At 35.0% G+C, this 17,219-nt stretch overlaps 3 protein-coding genes across 3 annotated transcripts in view; 1 reads left to right on the top strand and 2 right to left on the bottom strand.

Annotated features, from left to right (window-relative positions):
• The window catches only part of LOC100635196 (DNA-directed RNA polymerase I subunit RPA49-like), a 7,674-nt gene extending 4,574 nt beyond the window's left edge, over nucleotides 1-3,100 (top strand). The window contains exons 6-7 of the mRNA XM_019999783.1: nucleotides 2,286-2,514; nucleotides 2,877-3,100. Of these exons, the coding sequence (XP_019855342.1) occupies nucleotides 2,286-2,514; nucleotides 2,877-3,015 (368 nt within the window). The 3' untranslated portion in view covers nucleotides 3,016-3,100. The remainder of the gene's footprint in view (nucleotides 1-2,285; nucleotides 2,515-2,876) is intronic.
• A 536-nt stretch (nucleotides 3,101-3,636) lies between these two features.
• The window catches only part of LOC100635072 (cilia- and flagella-associated protein 44-like), a 27,550-nt gene continuing 13,967 nt past the window's right edge, over nucleotides 3,637-17,219 (bottom strand). The window contains exons 12-28 of the mRNA XM_019999779.1: nucleotides 12,137-12,564; nucleotides 11,614-11,878; nucleotides 11,037-11,183; nucleotides 10,772-10,921; nucleotides 10,455-10,528; nucleotides 8,732-9,242; nucleotides 8,517-8,591; nucleotides 8,298-8,407; nucleotides 7,863-8,025; nucleotides 7,335-7,603; nucleotides 6,997-7,111; nucleotides 6,595-6,781; nucleotides 5,807-6,305; nucleotides 5,681-5,738; nucleotides 5,341-5,508; nucleotides 4,209-4,343; nucleotides 3,637-3,952 (exon numbers count right to left, since the gene is read on the bottom strand). Coding sequence (XP_019855338.1) covers nucleotides 3,770-3,952; nucleotides 4,209-4,343; nucleotides 5,341-5,508; nucleotides 5,681-5,738; nucleotides 5,807-6,305; nucleotides 6,595-6,781; nucleotides 6,997-7,111; nucleotides 7,335-7,603; nucleotides 7,863-8,025; nucleotides 8,298-8,407; nucleotides 8,517-8,591; nucleotides 8,732-9,242; nucleotides 10,455-10,528; nucleotides 10,772-10,921; nucleotides 11,037-11,183; nucleotides 11,614-11,878; nucleotides 12,137-12,564 — 3,537 coding nt within the window. The 3' untranslated portion in view covers nucleotides 3,637-3,769. The remainder of the gene's footprint in view (nucleotides 3,953-4,208; nucleotides 4,344-5,340; nucleotides 5,509-5,680; nucleotides 5,739-5,806; nucleotides 6,306-6,594; nucleotides 6,782-6,996; nucleotides 7,112-7,334; nucleotides 7,604-7,862; nucleotides 8,026-8,297; nucleotides 8,408-8,516; nucleotides 8,592-8,731; nucleotides 9,243-10,454; nucleotides 10,529-10,771; nucleotides 10,922-11,036; nucleotides 11,184-11,613; nucleotides 11,879-12,136; nucleotides 12,565-17,219) is intronic.
• LOC109584164 (uncharacterized) overlaps nucleotides 15,427-17,219 on the bottom strand; it is a 9,819-nt gene continuing 8,026 nt past the window's right edge. The window contains exon 2 of the mRNA XM_019999780.1: nucleotides 15,427-17,213. Coding sequence (XP_019855339.1) covers nucleotides 15,685-17,213 — 1,529 coding nt within the window. The 3' untranslated portion in view covers nucleotides 15,427-15,684. The remainder of the gene's footprint in view (nucleotides 17,214-17,219) is intronic.

Raw genomic sequence — 17,219 nt, 5'->3', positions numbered from 1 at the left:
GTCATTCATGTGCATTATACATTATAATATAAAGGTAAACTTTTTAAAAGCATTAGCAAGCAACAACAGAAAAGTCAAAAACACATCGTGTCTGTTTGAGGGCTACCAGTAGACTAAAGGATCAATGGATAAGTTTATCAATGAAGTGTATTATCGATCACCTCCTGGTCAACCACGTGGACCAACTCAAGATATCCATGGATATGAACTGGTGGATCTCGACTTAAAGAGAAATGTACAACCATTAAAGGCAGCAGAAACAACAGCAAAGGATGAGTGTGCAACAAAAGATAAGTATACAGGAAAGGATAAGTGTACTTTCAAGAAACCAGAATGGCCAGTCGTTGTCCTGATTGTACTTTTAAGTTTAATCCTAGCACTACTGGTTATTATCCTTTGCATGATAATAGCTGTGATAGCTACCAAAGATGACTCACCTGGTCCTGATTTGTCTTGTAACTGCACTGAATTGATAGATGGCCTTATCTATCAAGAAAGGTTCCCTAATTTTACAAAATGGGCTAATGATGTGTCACACAAAGTAAATACAGATGTTAGAGAGAGCTTACCTAATTTTACACAATGGTCTAATGATGTGGTACACAAAGTTAACACCAATATTACCAAGACCTTTCCACAATGGGCTGATAATGTGGTGCATAATGTTAGAGAGAGCTTTCCTAACTTTACGCAACAGACTAATGATGTAGTACGTAGAGTGAATACCAATGTTACCTTGAGTATTCCTAAATTTACTGAGATTGATTCACAGATCCTGCAAACTGCCAGTAGATCAGCACAAGATCTTGCTACTATTATAAACTCTCTTACTAGCCTACAAAATACCAGTACCTCTACTGCTGGAGTGGTTGATGATATACTGGCAACAAGAAAAGCATTGAGAGTGATACTGGCTAATTTTCTTCCTACATCTTGCAAGCAGATCTTTACCCAGTTTCCTATTAGTCCATCAGGTTATTATGCGTTAGCTTCAGATAATGGATCAGCTAAGTATTCTGCGTATTGTAATATGGAGGAGCTGTGTGGTTCAAGAGGATGGACAAGACTAGCAAATCTGAATGTGTCCAATGTTACAGTGAACTGTCCTTCTGGGTTTAGACTGTACCAGTTAGGAGGAGTTAGAGCTTGTGGTAGACCAACAACAAATGGTGGTAGCTGTGCTTCAGTTCAGTTTCCATCTAATGGTATTAAGTATTCTCAAATATGTGGTAGAGTAGTGGGATATCAGTATGGTTACACAACTGTTGCATATAACACTCCTTATCCCAATGATCTTAATTCTTATTATGTTGATGGTGTTAGTATCACTCGTGGGTCTCCTCGTCAACATGTCTGGACACTAATGGCTGGTTATAGTGAAACAAGAACTGGATCATACACATGTCCTTGTAATACTGGCACTACAGCATCTGTGCAGTCTTTTATTGGTAACAATTACTTCTGTGAATCAGGGAATATCAATTATGGTGCATCATTACAGCTCTATTCATCTGATCCACTCTGGGATGGGTATAATTGCCAAAGTAATGAAGTTCCTTGCTGTTCAGCTCCTGGTATCCCATGGTTTCACAAAGACTATGGTAACACTACCAGCACTGACTATATTGAGCTGAGGGTGTGTGCTTCTAATAATGCAGATGTTCCTGTTCGTTATTATGAGATTTATGTCAAGTGAATTGTATTACTTTGACACTATTAATTTTATTACCAGATTTTGTAATGTTATTTTTGATGCTACAAATGTGTTGTCAGTATCTGCATGTTATAATGTTGCTTTAGCTGAATGCTGAACTATATAATTAGTTATTGTTAACTGTTGAGTAAACATGATCAATCTCTTCTAATAGCAAATTAGCAACTGCTGAGTAGGTCAAAAAAACTTTGTCTTTGTTAGTGTGCCTCAATGAAATGTATTGTATATTAATTTTTGTCACTAAAAGCAATGGGCATTTTGTTTGAAATTATTTTCCTGCTACATAATGCTTGTAGTATGCAGAGTCATAATATTAAAGTAATGAAAATTTGATGAATATTAATTCGACCAAAGAAGGATTTTGATGAGAAATTAAAATTTAGAGTTACTTGTACACACTATTATGCACTAATATTAAGTTGCCAGTAGAATGTAGTGTATGGTATAACTCTGAATCTTCAAATAAAAGATTGTATTTAATCTAAGGTTAAAAAAACAGCAAGGTAAAGTACATGTAATATTAATAGCTAACAGTATGCTCATTCCTTTACTTGTTTCTTAATCCTCTTAGGTCTACAGAAGTGTTCCAGTATACCTCATTTCATGCACTCATCTTTACTGGATAAGTTCACAGAGGGAGGAGGAGGAGGGAGGGCAGGAGCTAAAGGGGCTCAATGCTCCTTCAGTAGTAAAATGAAAGATAAAGTGATGTCCTATCTATTTGCTATTGCTCTAAGATTCTCTGGGTATACTCTCAATTCATCAGTACTTCAGAAAGACCTTCAGATATCATCAAACAAGTCAGTTATGGTAACTTATTGTATCAATTTGTGTGAAGGAGGATTTTAAAACTTTTATTGTGTTGAATGCATTCTTAACTATTACTGTATACCATGAAATTTATGCGACAAATTTCTTTTGTGACTCCTGCATTTCTAAGATTTTATAAAATAAATTTTCACGAATAGCTTGCAAACTGCTCCACATGGCAATGGAGCTGCAGAATTTTGCAATTTTAATTTTTGTGACAGAACAAAAAATCGCAAAATTTGCAAAAATTTTTTGTCGCATAAATGTCATGGTATGCGGTATATATGCTTGTAAAAATATTGAATTGATTTTAGTCATTATTATTATTTTTTCTCTTAATTTCCTCTCACAGAGTGATGAGCATGTTCCGTGTATTAGGTTGTAGTGTGTCATTAGATAAGTCTGTCAGTTCAGGACTCAAGCAGTACAATATTACACTGAAGGTCCCTCCTGTCTTCCCTACTAGCAATCGCAAGAAGAGAAAGCTATAACTGTTGGCCATGCGCTTTTAATTATGTAAAAATTTAATTTATTACTGTTATTGATTGGATGATAACGATTTAAAAATCAGATAAACCCTAACTTAAAGGGACACACGCACGGAAGCACGTCATCTTGAAAAACTGGCCTGTTTTTCAAGATGACATCATTAATGATGACGTTTAGTGTTGATAACTATTCATAATGTGCGGCCGCGCCCCTAATAATTAAGGCAAAATGGCTACTCGAGTGGCTACTTGTAAATATTCCTGGTGTTTCTTCACTAAAAAGAGTATCTTGGGGTGGCAAAAGAGCTAATTCTGTTCGAGAGAAGTGTTCTACAGATGCCTACTCCTGGTTCTGCGACTGATTGCTGTCTCTACTCTCTACACGTGTCTAAACACGTGTCATAACTATTAATTAATGATCTGTTGCACGCCCAATTTAATGTTTACTTCCTCTACAGTAACGTGTGCATTCTATTTCCGTGAACGTGTCCCTTTAAACTTGAAGCCCAGCTATGTTTGTCCCTAGTTCGGTTATCCTCTGCTTATGATCAAAAAGTATGGCAAATACAGATCTAGTTTAGAGCATATAGATACTAGAAACAGTCCGTCAATAATTATACTGTATGAGGATGTGGTCACAAGAGGACACCTTGCATTTTAAAATAAGTTCAAAATAAAGGACAATTTTACAGTACATGTAATGCCTTATAATGATGCATGTATAACCATTTACATATACATGTAGTAGTTCTTAAGTTTATAATGATCCAGCTAGCATGTTTGGTGGTTGAGCTGGTGGTAGGATGTGACCTCCTTTAAGTGATAATACTCTTATTTCTTCTCTCAGTGCCTCTATCTCACGACTCTGAATGCTAACAATATCAACAAGCTTTGCTTTCTCTTCTGGCTCAAACAGACTCCCTCCAGAGATATCATCCCCCTATGAAAATTATATTCATGTAATAGCAGAATTTGAATTGTCGGTATGTACATGTACATGTATATGTACAATACTGTACATGTACATAACACAATCTCAAGCTATTTTTTATACTATAGCTTTATATCTGATGTGCTTTATATCTGATTTAATTTTCTGTATGTACATGTATGCTAAAAAATCTTACATGTAAGTCATTTTTCATTAATTCTGATATGTATAGTGTACATTATATTGTTATAATTATGTCTCGTACCCAGTTCTTTTGTGTTTGGTTGAGACTCTCTTCTAGGTGCCTGCTTTGATTTGAGAACTCGTTGAGTTCATCAAGTTTCTGTGTGTTCTGTTGGACCTCACTCAATAGCTCATACTTGATATCATTGATTTTAGTCTACGAGAAAGAGAAAATATTAATGATTAATTTAAATTCAGGCACCATAATGCTAATGGCATATTTATTACATTTTCTGATACATATACACACATGCATTTACATTGTATGTTGTGTAGAAACTTGAGCTGATTTTGGATTTTTATGAATTTTTAAAGTCACCCAAAAATCGGGCTAAAGTCCCTGTGCTATAGCCCATGGATTTTTTTAAATGGCTCCAAAATCACCTCAAATTTTTATTACATTTTAAAATACATATTGATGTCCTTATGCTGTGTAGAAAGTTTGAGCTGATTCTGGCTTCAAATTTTTAAGTTATGGCTGATTTTTAAAAAATGCCAAAATTCTGAAAAATACCCAAGGCTATAGTCCATGGTTTTTCCCAAAAATGGCTCCAAACTCACTTTCCAATTTTTATTACATTTTCTGAAGCATATTGACGTCTTTATGTTGTGTAGAAAGTTTGAGCTGATTCTGACTTCAATTTTTCAAGTTACGGCTGATTTTTAAAAATGCCAAAATTCTGAAAAATACCCAAGGCTATAGCCCATGGTTTTTTTCAAAAAATGGCTCCAAAATCACCCCAAATTTTTATTACATTTTTTGATACATATTGATGTCCTTATGCTACGTAGAAAGTTTGAGCTGATTCCGACTTCAATTTTTCAAGTTATAGCCATTTTTAAAAAATGCCAAAGTTCTGAAAAATACCCAAGGCATAAGGTACAGGGTTTTGGGCAAAATTTCACCAAAAATGACTAGAAAAGAAATCTTTATTTTAATAATAATTTTGATGCATATACTTTCCTTATGTTGTGTAGCAAGTTTGAGCTGATTTTGATAAAAACTAGATTTGTCATGAATTTTCAAAGTTGCTCAAAAATTGGGCCAAAGTCCCTGTACTGTAGTACAGGGTATTTTATCAAAAATGTCAGTATTTGCACCATTAAGACAGTAAATAAACCCTTTTGAATAATAAAAAGGAAGAAAATGATACCTCTAATTTGTGTTTAGCTCGTTCATATTTCATTTCTGCTTCTTTTAGTGTTTGCTCCAGTTCTCCAATCATTTTGTTAGTGGTGAGTCCCTCCAGGGCATCAAGATTAACAACACGTCCAAACTTGAGCATCATCATCTCATTAGCTTTCTCATTTAGCTCTGCAACCTAAAATAAATAAAGAAAAATTAATACGTGCATTTACATTGTACATCTACATGTAGGAAAAAAATTAAAAATAGCGTTATTATGATCATGTGATATCTATAAAGGTCAAAAATGATTAAGTTTATTGTATGGCCAATATTAATAGCAGAGAAATGATTGTATTAGTACTCACTTTCTTTTCATGTGACTTCCTATCTCTAGTCATTTTTACATGCTGCAATCTTAATTCCCTATAGAAAATAGTAAAAATAATTGATTCATACATTTAATGATCAATAGTGTTTCTTAATTCCTATACCTGTATCTCTTCTTCTCGTGCTGCTTCTCCTGTACCAGTTCCCCAATACGCTGAGCCAGATTCTCCCGAGCTGAGGCCGGGAACACCAGACACTGACCGACAGACGTGGGTGGTTCCCCCTGAGCCTGGTAGTGGAGTATCTGATGCAACTTTAACAACACAACACTATCCAACTCATTCATCCTCTGCTGCTTCTTGAGCTGAAACGCCTGAAGATCCTGCAAGGCTGTCTTCACGTGACTTTCCATCGACTTTGCCTTCTTGAGTAAACCGTCTCTTTCTTTCTTGAGTCCTTCAAGCGTCTTCTTCTCTTCGGTGATGGAGTCCTCGAGGTCTAGCCTCTTCTCTCTCATGGCGATGGCTTTATCAAACACAGTTTGATCGCAGCCTGGCGGACACACTGAGTCATCCAGACCCTCTTCATCTGATTCTTCATCGGTGGATGACATGTCATCGCTGTCGCTTTCGTCATCTTCATCTTTGTCTTCATCGTCAGAATCTACCAGTACATGTATCAAGATATACAATTTATAAGTTTTATGTACAAGTATTGTAGAAATACGTGTACATACATAGACATGCATATGCACATGTACATATACATATAGTACAACTAGTTTTCTAAGTGACCTCTAACTGTCACATCTACATGTACATGTACATGTACATGTACAGTATTTTATCTACTACATTTACATGTATATTCTGGTCATCATACTTCATTTAATATAATGTACATTTATATGTACATGTACATGTACATGTATTATTAGTCTCTTCATTCTTACCCTCTGTTTCTCCTTGTTTCTGCTTAGCACGTTTGATTTTCTTCCGATAAACCTTCAATAGGAAGTCCTTGAATTTGTTATTCTCTCCCATGGCCTCCATAAACTCGTGATCAAGAGCTTTCTCCTGCTCCTGTAGCACTGAGACCAACTTCTCTTTCTCTTGAACCTCCCACTCAATCTCTTCAATCTGCGCACAAAGAAATAAAGTGCTATCTACTAAAGCTTTTTCAATGGAATAAAAACTGATTAAATAAAATTGTAGACTCTAGCTTAACTTGATAGCAGTATAATTTTTGCTATTAAACAGCAAATTTTTAAAGGGAAAGTACATGTATGTACATGTACATTAATTACATGCAATTATGATGCTTTTTATTTTGTGTATAAAGTAAGGTGTAGTACCTTCACTTCTAGGTCTCCCCTCTCCTTCTTCTTTGTCCTGTATTTCGTTGTAAAGTTTGTCTCTCTTTTCTCAAACTCTTTCAAAAGCTCTAGCTCCTCAAACTGAGTCAAATGCCTGAAAAGCAACCAAGGTCAAATACAGCAACAATACCATAGATAGTATTTAAACGTGTACATATACTTTTTAAAAAATTATTAAAGTTTGGCCATTGAAGACCATGTACATGTACATCTACATATACATGTACATGTACTAGACCAAGCATGATATTTCTAAAATTAGCTCCAAAACATGTCCAAATTTTCTGAATGCTCTCCTAATGCTGATCCTCCCTTACTTCAGTTCAGTTAGTTTCATCACTACATCAAGGAGTGATTTCTCATGCCTCAGGTGGACCACAGTGTCATCAAAAGACTTCACTAGTTCCTCAATATCAGCCAGCAATGAGTCCTGCCTGTAAATCTTGAGCACTTCCTCTTCACTGGACATTAGGGCTTCAAGATCAGACAACTGGTAGTCATCGTCTTTTCCTTTGCCCTCCTCTCCCTCTCCTCCTCCTTTTGTTCCAATGCTGTGACTGCTGCTAGTACCAGAACTGGGAGATGACTACATGCACATGAAACAGTAAAATAATAATATCTTGCATTCATAATGAAGACATCAATATAAATTAATCTTAGCCTTAAACTAAGATAACATTAATTTAAGCATCACTTGAGTTTAAGCTTTTTAATTTCATGTATAGCCTTCAGTAAAATTAGTACACACAATTGTACATAATTATAAGCTAATAAAGATTTAGCATTAAATGTGTACAAATGCACAATGTACATACATGTATACATGTACATGTATAAATAATTACATCTTTCTCTTCAGTCTTTTTATCTTCTCCTCCTCCTCCACCAAATCCTCCGAATCCACCAAACCCTTCACCCACACCAGCAGCTGCATCCTTCTCAGCTTTCTCTCTCTTCTCCTTATCATCTCGAAACTTTATCAAAGTCTCTTTCGTATACTCCAACTCCCTACAATAATGAATAAAAACAATGATGACCATACACACAACTACATGTACATGTAAGTAGCATACATTGTACATGTTTTTTTTACCATGTGAATTATCTCTTAATAATAACACAAAAATAAGTAGCAATAAGTACATGTACAACAAAAAACAAAAAAAAATTATATATATATAATTATAATCCATGTATGTACATGTACATGTATTGTAAATGTATGCACATTACATGTACATGTACATGTAATGTACAATGTATTTACATGCAGTACGTACCTTTCAGGGACTTCTTCAGGTTTAAGTGTTGGAATGGATGGGAGAGGTTTACGAAGAGAGGGAGGCAAATGACGTTGAGCACTTTTCAGTTCATTAACTAGCAATGTAATCTAGAGAGAGAGAGAGAGAGAGAAAGGAAAAATATTGACTGCATCTTTACTATGATTTCAATACATGTGTACACATACATGTACAATTACTTATTATCATTAGTTATACCTTTTTAATCATTTCAATCTTATAGTCTCTGAGGGCCATCAGTTTATCATTGTATTTTCGTTTAGCATCAAAAATCTGAAAAAAATAACAAAGATTAAACAACAGAAAATACATGTACATGTACATTAAGCTAAAAATTAGCAAAGGAAAAAAATGAAGGATAAAGTACTGAATTTTAAGGTATAGTAGTAATTAATACATGTACATGTACTTACATTGTTTCTGCATATCAGTAGTTCCCTTCTCTTCTTCTCAGTGGACATTCTTTGTTGATCGGACACAACGTAATCGCTCGATGTCTTAAGCTTATAATCGCCCATTTCTGACTTTGCTTTACTAATAGCCGAAACCTCTTCAGGGTCCTCGTAACCAGCCCCTGGCTTCGTTTGATTAAACTCCTCCCACTCCCTCCTTCTCTTCTCCTTCTTTTGTCTCCTAATCTCACTCTTACTAAGATCCACCGACTCCACAATACTTCCTTTTCCCTTGAGTGTTTCAAGGGCGAGGGTATCTTGTCCTCGGGTTTTACGTCTCATTGGTACTCTTCCACTAGGTCCTGTACCAGCAGTGGAGGGAGTATTGGCAGCCGCTTGATCAGAGCTGAGTATCTTCTCCAGGAGCTCAAGGTATTGAGAGGAAGGGGCAGCACAACGGAACGTGCTCACCCAATACCCTCCTCTTACTGTCCATACTACTGTACGCTCACACTCAACTGTATCTTTGTATCTAGTGAAAAATAACAAGTGAATGTATTATTGTATTGTACATGACTACATGCAGAAAAAAATTTAAGTGTGTGTGTCTTTATTATCATCGTAAAAAATTCCAATTTTGATAAAAATCAGCTAAAACTACATGTGTAACTGTATGTACATGTATTTACATGTACAGAGCATAAATACAAGTACATGTACATTAAAAACACAATAAAAATTAATAAAAATTAGCCAAAACCATGTACAGTACTACATGTACATGCGTGCATGTACACTGTATATTGGGAGTGATGCCAACCCGTCAGAAAAACAATAATAATACATGTACATGTAGTACCCAAGATGTACATGTATTTTGGCATTACACTGGTCATAACTTGAAAAATTAAAGTCAGAATCAGCTCAAACTTTCTACATAGCATAAGGACATCAATATGTATCAGAAAATGTAATAAAAATTGGGCGTGATTTCAAAGCCATTTTTTGGAAAAAAACCATGGGCTATAGTACAGGGAATTTTTTTTTAAAATGGCTGATTTTTTAAAATGGTCATAACTTGAAAAGATTAAGTCGGAATCAACTCAAACTTTCTACATAGCATAAGTACATCAATATGTATTTTAAAATGTAATAAAAATTGGGGGTGATTTCAGAGCCATTTTTTAGAAAAAACCATGGGCTATAGTACAGGGAATTTTTGAAAAATGGCTGATTTTTTAAAATGGTCATAACTTGAAAAAATTAAGTCGGAATTGGCTCAAACTTTCTACATAGCATAAGGACATCAATATGTATTAGAAAATGTAATAAAAATTGGGCGTGATTTTGGAGCCATTTTTTGGACAAAACCATGGGCTATAGTACAGGGAATTTTTTGAAAAATGGCTAATTTTAAAAAATGGTCATAACTTGAAAAAAATTAAGTTGGAATCAACTGAAACTTTCTACATAGCATAAGGACATCAATATGTATCAGAAAATGTAATAAAAATTGGGCATGATTTCAAAGCCATTTTTTGGAAAAAACCATGGGCTATAGTATAGTGAATTTTTTGAAAAATGGCTGATTTTTTTAAATGGTCATAACTTGAAAAATAATTCAGAATCAGGGTACATAGCATAAGGACATCAATACATGTATTAATACATATACAGTATGTATCAGAAAATCATTGCACTGAACTAAATACAAGCTAATACATGTACATGTGTGTGTACTAACTTTTTCTGGAGTTTCTTTAAAGCCACAGAATGCTTCTCAGACTCCCAAGCCATCTCTCTCCTTACTAAATCCAACTACAAATTAAAACAGATATTACTAAACTAAACTACAATGTACACTACACATGTACATAATACAATCATACATATACAAGGACCAATAATTAATAGTAGGTATTATAATTTATAATATAAAAATGACATGCATGCATGTACATGTACATGCATAGACAATTCTTAGTTATACATGTAGTATACTGTACAATGTACATGTACATGTACATGCATCTTATCCCATTCTATATCTCTCTCACTCACTTTATCTGCTAGTTGTTTCTGGAGTTGTTCTGATATTGATGGATCCATCATAAACTCCTCTTGTTTGAGCCTCAAGTGTTTTGGCAGGTGCTGAGACCGTTGCTGTAACTCAGTGAATGTCCTACGCAGCAGCATGATATCCCTACGAACCTAAAATTATAAAAATGACACACAATAGCAAAAGATCAACTGCTAATTCTATTTTTATGCTAATTCTAATTCTATTTTTATTTTATATTTTTATTTTTATTTTTTTTATGCTCACTTTTTGTTTCTTTGCTTCAGCCGCTTTTAATTTCCTGTCTTGCTCAGCTTTTTGTTTAGCATCCTCAATGCTGTAATGAGAGGAATCCTCAATATCATCAGTAATAGCAATCCTTCTCTTGATAGTCTGGGCGTCACTACCAGCAACCTATGCAATAAAGAATAGTTATAATAACTACACTGTACATGTATTAATGTAAATCTTCATGCAAGTTGTGTATCACACACTATGCACAGTATACATGTACATCTAAATATAAATGTACAATATAATGTACATGTACCTGCATACTATTATACATGTAAACATACATGTAGCATATTAAATGATATAAAATACCGTATAGAACAAAAATTTGGAGGGACAAAAATTTGGCGAATTTGGCGAATAGAGTTTCATTCGCCAAAATAAAAACCGCCATTTTGAGCCTTTATACGCATGCTCAATGACATGTGGCCACTAATTCGCCAAATTAAAATCCGCCAATAACCAAAATTTAGCAATTCGCCAAATTTTACTCCCTCCAAAATTTCCGGCTATACGGTATATGATATATGTGCATGTATTGTATAAGTACTTTGGCAACGTGAGAGGCTGGTCTGCTGGTAGAGAAATTAGTTTTATACACAAAGACATTCCCATCCCCTCCACCAGTGAGTAGGTACTGATCATCATATGTTAATGACATACAGGAGACTTGGCCGTAGTGATTGTCATGAGTGCCTAGTGACCACGTCCCGTGACCTTCCTCTTTCAGACCAGAGAGAGAGTAAGGATCAGTTAGTTTGTGTATCTCTACTGATCCATTATCAGACCCTGTTAGTAAATACTGACCATTGGAACTGTAGGAAGAAAAGAAGGAAGGAGGGAGAGAGAGAGAGGGGAAAACAGTAAAGTAGACATAAAAGGTAGATAAGAAATAAACACATTATACAAGTGTATTGGTTCTTCCTAGTGTTGTCTGGTTATTTCTTATTGTTTAATTTGCATTTTTTTGTGAAAGAGCAAAATAACAAAAACTACATGTAAATGCCACAAAAAAATTCCACCATAATATTAGCACATAAATGTACATGTACATGTACATATGCAATACTTACTTAAACTTAATGGAGTGTAGTGGTATATCTCCAGCAGTTATTGATGGTATGGGTACAGAGTGAGGTGGCTCATAAGGACTGTTAGTATCATTAGCTCCTTTTAAAGTACACTGGTACAAATAGCCACAATCATATCCACCCATTGATATCCAGTAATAAGAGTCATCACTATGATCAGTGAATACTGTCAGTAAAGGACTAGGACCAGTTGGTTTATCCTCCTTCTCTTCTCCTTCTCCTCCCCCTCCTTCTTCTCCTTCTTCCTCTTCTTCTTCTCCTTCCTCCTCTTCTTCCTCCTCCTCCTCTTCTGACTCGTACTGGTCCCCTAGCTCTTGTCTCAAACGTTCCTTTCTGGCTTCTCTCTGAGCTTGTCTCTCCTTCCTTCTCCTCTCTTTCTCTGCTAGCTTCTTAGCCTCTGCTTCCTCTCTCTAACCATATAAAAATGGTCATAAATTAAGTCAACTAGATATAATGTACATGTAGTTTGCATTTATAAGTAAAAAGTAATTTATATTTTCTTCTAATTATTATCAGAGTCATGCATAACTGCATGTAGCTAGGTGGCTCATCATGAAACTATAATTGGATCAACCAGGCAAAAGTTTCTCCTACTCCTCTATTTCTTTCAAGTCTTAATAAGTACCGGTATTATATTATAGCACAAATTTAAAGTATTGATGATAACAATAATTTCAATAATGTAATAACAATGGACAAGAGTTAGTAATGTTTGGTGAGATTCTATGTGTGTGTGTGTGTGTGTGTGTGTGTTCAATAACTAATTAGCAATAATAAACTCAACAAGGGAAACAATAGTTGATTGATTTACATCATCTCTTCTAGATACTTTTCCTTTTCCTGGCCATACTCATCGACTATTACAGCTTTCTTCAGTTTGATGGCACCACATCTCTTCCAAGTATCATACAATATTGGTGAAGGATCATCTCCACTGTGCTCCACTATCAATTGAAGGTAATGCAGTTTAGTTGGTGACAGTGAATTGAAAATTATCTCAAGAGCAAGAGTGGAATGATGAAGATTGCAGTCGTAACATATGACAATCTTCATATCATTTGTTGACACAATATTGATCAATGATTTTAAACTATTAGTGTTAGTATCAGTATCAATATCAATAGTGATCTCATCTACTTTAATTGACTTCACTTTAGAAAATAAGCAGAGTGCATCATTGCCCCTAATCCTCAATAATTTCAATACAATGTACTGAGGAAGAAAATTACACCCCATATCATGCCACCTATCGCTAAATTCTAGATTTACATCAAGTGATTTTGATTGTTGTTCAGTGTTGATAGCTAGAGGTCCTGGTGTGGGACGAGTGGAATCCATTGCAAGAAGGACCTCACCCAATCTCAGTGTCACAGGATAAGGAGAGAGGAAGAATGCAGACAGGATAGCATTACATGTGGGAGTACGTCCTGATTCATGGGGCCAGTAGTTAGTTTTGATATTTAATTCCTGGAAACACGATCGATACATAAGTTCCTGAAAAAAGTCATAAGGTTTAGAGTCTTTAAACATAACTGAGACCACTTCTAAATTTTTATGGCATTTTACAACTTCTTTAAACTTTTCAGCATGGGAAAAGTATGGAGCCACATCTAATATCTTCAGGTCACACTGCTGTTGAAGATAGTCCAGTAGTAATAAAGGTGGACTTGCCTCACATATACATGATATAATGCGACACTTGTTCTCTATGAATATGATTTTGAAAAATTTTTCAATGTCAGTACAATTCCAGATCCAATGGATTGCCTCAGCTGATTGTGTTAGCTTTTTGAGAATTTCATGATCAAGTTCAAGTAATAAACTAGAGACAATTTTCAGAGAAATGTTTAAGTCAATCATTGTGAGAGCTAAAGCCTTTAAATGATCATAATGATGGTCTATAATTGCTTTACTTTTGAAAGTTTTGGTAGTTACGAATAATCGATACTTGTGTCGTGCCCAAATAACATTGTGAAAAGTTGCTATCTTGTAATCATTATAGACTGATTTCTTAACATGAGTGAAGTATACAGACAGTTCTTTATTAGCTCCATAAAACATCAGGTAACTGTCAACCATTGCAGTACTAAAGTATAAATCTTTGCAAGAAAATAGAGAATTGTGTTTATCCAGTTGCCGATCGTGATTCCTTTCCTTGTAGAGTGTCTCCCATATCTCATCCATTAATATATCAGCAGTAACTGATGTACCTTCCAACTTATGTACATCTACTGCTGGTAGAAGGAGAAGGAGTTTGATACGAATAGAACGAGGTAGTAACGCTAGTCCAGGAATAGGTTTATCATCATCATCAAACAAGTTACCTATTAAATACAGGAGACACTGGATCAGAAGAGGAACTGGGAGAGAATCCATCAATAGTGTGATACTATAGACTAGTGGTTGAATGAGTTACAGTTTCTGGTATTCGAGTAGCAGAAGAGAGAAGAGAAGAGATACGAACTGCTAAGGCCCAAGATGAAATAAAAATAATTTCTTTCACAAAGCGTCAGCTTTTAATAGTCTCTCTGTCTCTGTATTGCACAATAGGTGTTAAACCAATGGCAAGGGCATGCTACAGCCAGGGGCGGATCTAGGGGTGGGCCAGGCCCACCCAAAAATTTTGTGCAGTAATTTAAAATCAACTTTTTAATGTGGATGACTATGTAAATTGTGAAACATGACTAGCAAACAATTTGTAAACCACAAAGGAGCTCATTTTAACAGGTTTAATCTTCAAAATTTTGACTTTGAATGTAGGCCTTGTTGGCCACACCCACTAATTACCACACCCAAATCATCAAGGCCCACCCAAGAATCCAATCCTAGATCCGCCCCTGGCTACAGCAAGTTATGTTCAGTGTGCTTGCATGTACATGTACATGTACAGACAAATTTAAAAATTGCATGTGTAATTATTTCAAAAACTGCCAAATTGTAAGTGGATCAGGGGCACTTCTCATGCCACAAAATTACCTTCTCTTTCTAAAAATCCTGACTATGCAACTTCAAATTAAAGAATTAAAGGGCTCCACCACTCACCATACCCTGACGTATGTACTATACTAACAACAGAACTACATGTACATGTACTTGACTAAGAGCTTATAAGAGGAAGGAGAATTACATACTGTACATGCAGTCACGTACATGTACATGTATTGCTATCAAATATTAATAACTTACATATAGAGATACATGTATATGGAATGATTAATGAATAAAATTTTTTACCTTCTCTCTCTCTTTGTGTGTGCATGCCTAACGACTAATTAATGTACAGATCTAACAATAATGAACACAGCAACTGATTGTAAAGGAGACTCATAATAACATGTATAATGTTAATGGAATAATGTTATTGGAGGATATTCAAGTTTTATTGTCATTTTAATACTTTTAATGAAATAAGCAAGAGCAGGTCTCAATTAATAATTAGTAAATAATGAGACAAGTGTTGAGATTAATTCTATGTGTGTGTGTGTTCAATAACTAATTAGCAATAATAAACTCAACAAGGGAAACAATAGTTAATTGATTAACATCATCTCTTCAAGATACTTTTCCTTTTCCTGGCCATACTTCTCAACTATCACAGCTTTCTTCAGTTTGATGGCACCACATCTCTTCCAAGTATCATACAATATTGGTGAAGGATCATCTCTATTGTACTCCACTATCAATTGAAGGTAAGGTAGTTTAGTTGGTGACAGTGAATTAAAGATTATCTCAAGAAATGATTTATATCGTGAACTTGGAAATGAAATAGTATTGCAAGTGTTAATACTAATAGTGATCTCATCTACTTTGATTGATTTCACTTTAGAAAATAAACAAAATGTATCATTGCTCCTAATGTTCAATGATTTCAATACAATGTACTCAGGAAGAAAACTAGACTCCCAAATACGATAACAATGAAACCCATGTAGAGATAGATCAAGTGATTTTGATTCTTGTTCAGTATTGATAGCTAGAGGTGGTACTGGTGTAGGATATGAAACAGTAAGATCATAGACCTCTAATCTCAGTGTCACAGGATAAGGAGAGAGGAAGAATGCAGACAGTAAGGAATGGACACCATTAAATGAAGTGGATGATGTACCAGGGGTATCTGTACACGAGTAGACTTTGATATGCAATTGCTTGAAACATGGTCGATACATAAGCTCTGATAAACATTGAATAAAGTCATAAGTTTCAAACCTACATGTAATTGAGACCACTTCTAAATTTTTATGACGTTTTACAACTTCTTGAAACTTTCCAGCATCTTCACTGGTAAAGTATGCATTCACATTTAATAGGTCACACTGCTGTTGAAGATGGTCCAGTAGTAATAAAGGTGGATCTTCTTCACATATACATGATATAATGCGACACTGATTCTCTATGAATATGATTTTGAAAAATTTTTCAATGTCAGTACCCCAACTCCCAATCCAATGGATTGCCTCAGCTGACTGTGTTAGCTTTATGAGAATGTCATGATCAAGTTCAAGTAAAAAATTAGTGACAATTTTCAGAGAAATGTTTAAGTCAATCATTGTGAGAGCTAAAGCCTCTAAAGGATCATAATGATAATAGTCTATACTTGCTTTACTTTTGAAAGTTTTGGTAGTTATGAATAATTGATGCTTGTTTCGTGCCCGAATAACGTTGTGAAAAGTTGCTATCTTGTAATTATTATAGACTGATTCCTTAACATGAGTGAAGTAGACAGACAATTCTTTATTAGCTTCATAAAACATCAGGTAATTGTTTTTTAGGTTCACCATTGCTTCACTAAAGTATAAATCTTTGCAAGAAAATAGAGAATTGTGCTTATCCAGTCGCCGATTGTGATTCCTTTCCTTGTAAAGTGTCTCCCATATCTCATCCATTAATATATCAGCAGTAACTGATGTACCTTCCAACTTATGTACATCTACTGCTGGTAGAAGGAGGAGGAGTTTGATACGAATAGAACGAGGTAGTAATGCTAGTCCAGGAATAGGTTTATCATCATCATCAAACAAGTTGCCTATTAAATACAGGAGACACTGGATCAGAAGAGGAACTGGAG

The sequence above is a fragment of the Amphimedon queenslandica genome, unplaced genomic scaffold, assembly GCF_000090795.2.
Source record: "Amphimedon queenslandica unplaced genomic scaffold, v1.1 AMPQUscaffold_13239, whole genome shotgun sequence".
In the NCBI taxonomy this organism is placed as follows: domain Eukaryota; kingdom Metazoa; phylum Porifera; class Demospongiae; order Haplosclerida; family Niphatidae; genus Amphimedon; species Amphimedon queenslandica.
Note: the sequence above shows the minus strand (reverse complement) of the source record. Positions and strands in the feature narration are given on the sequence as shown.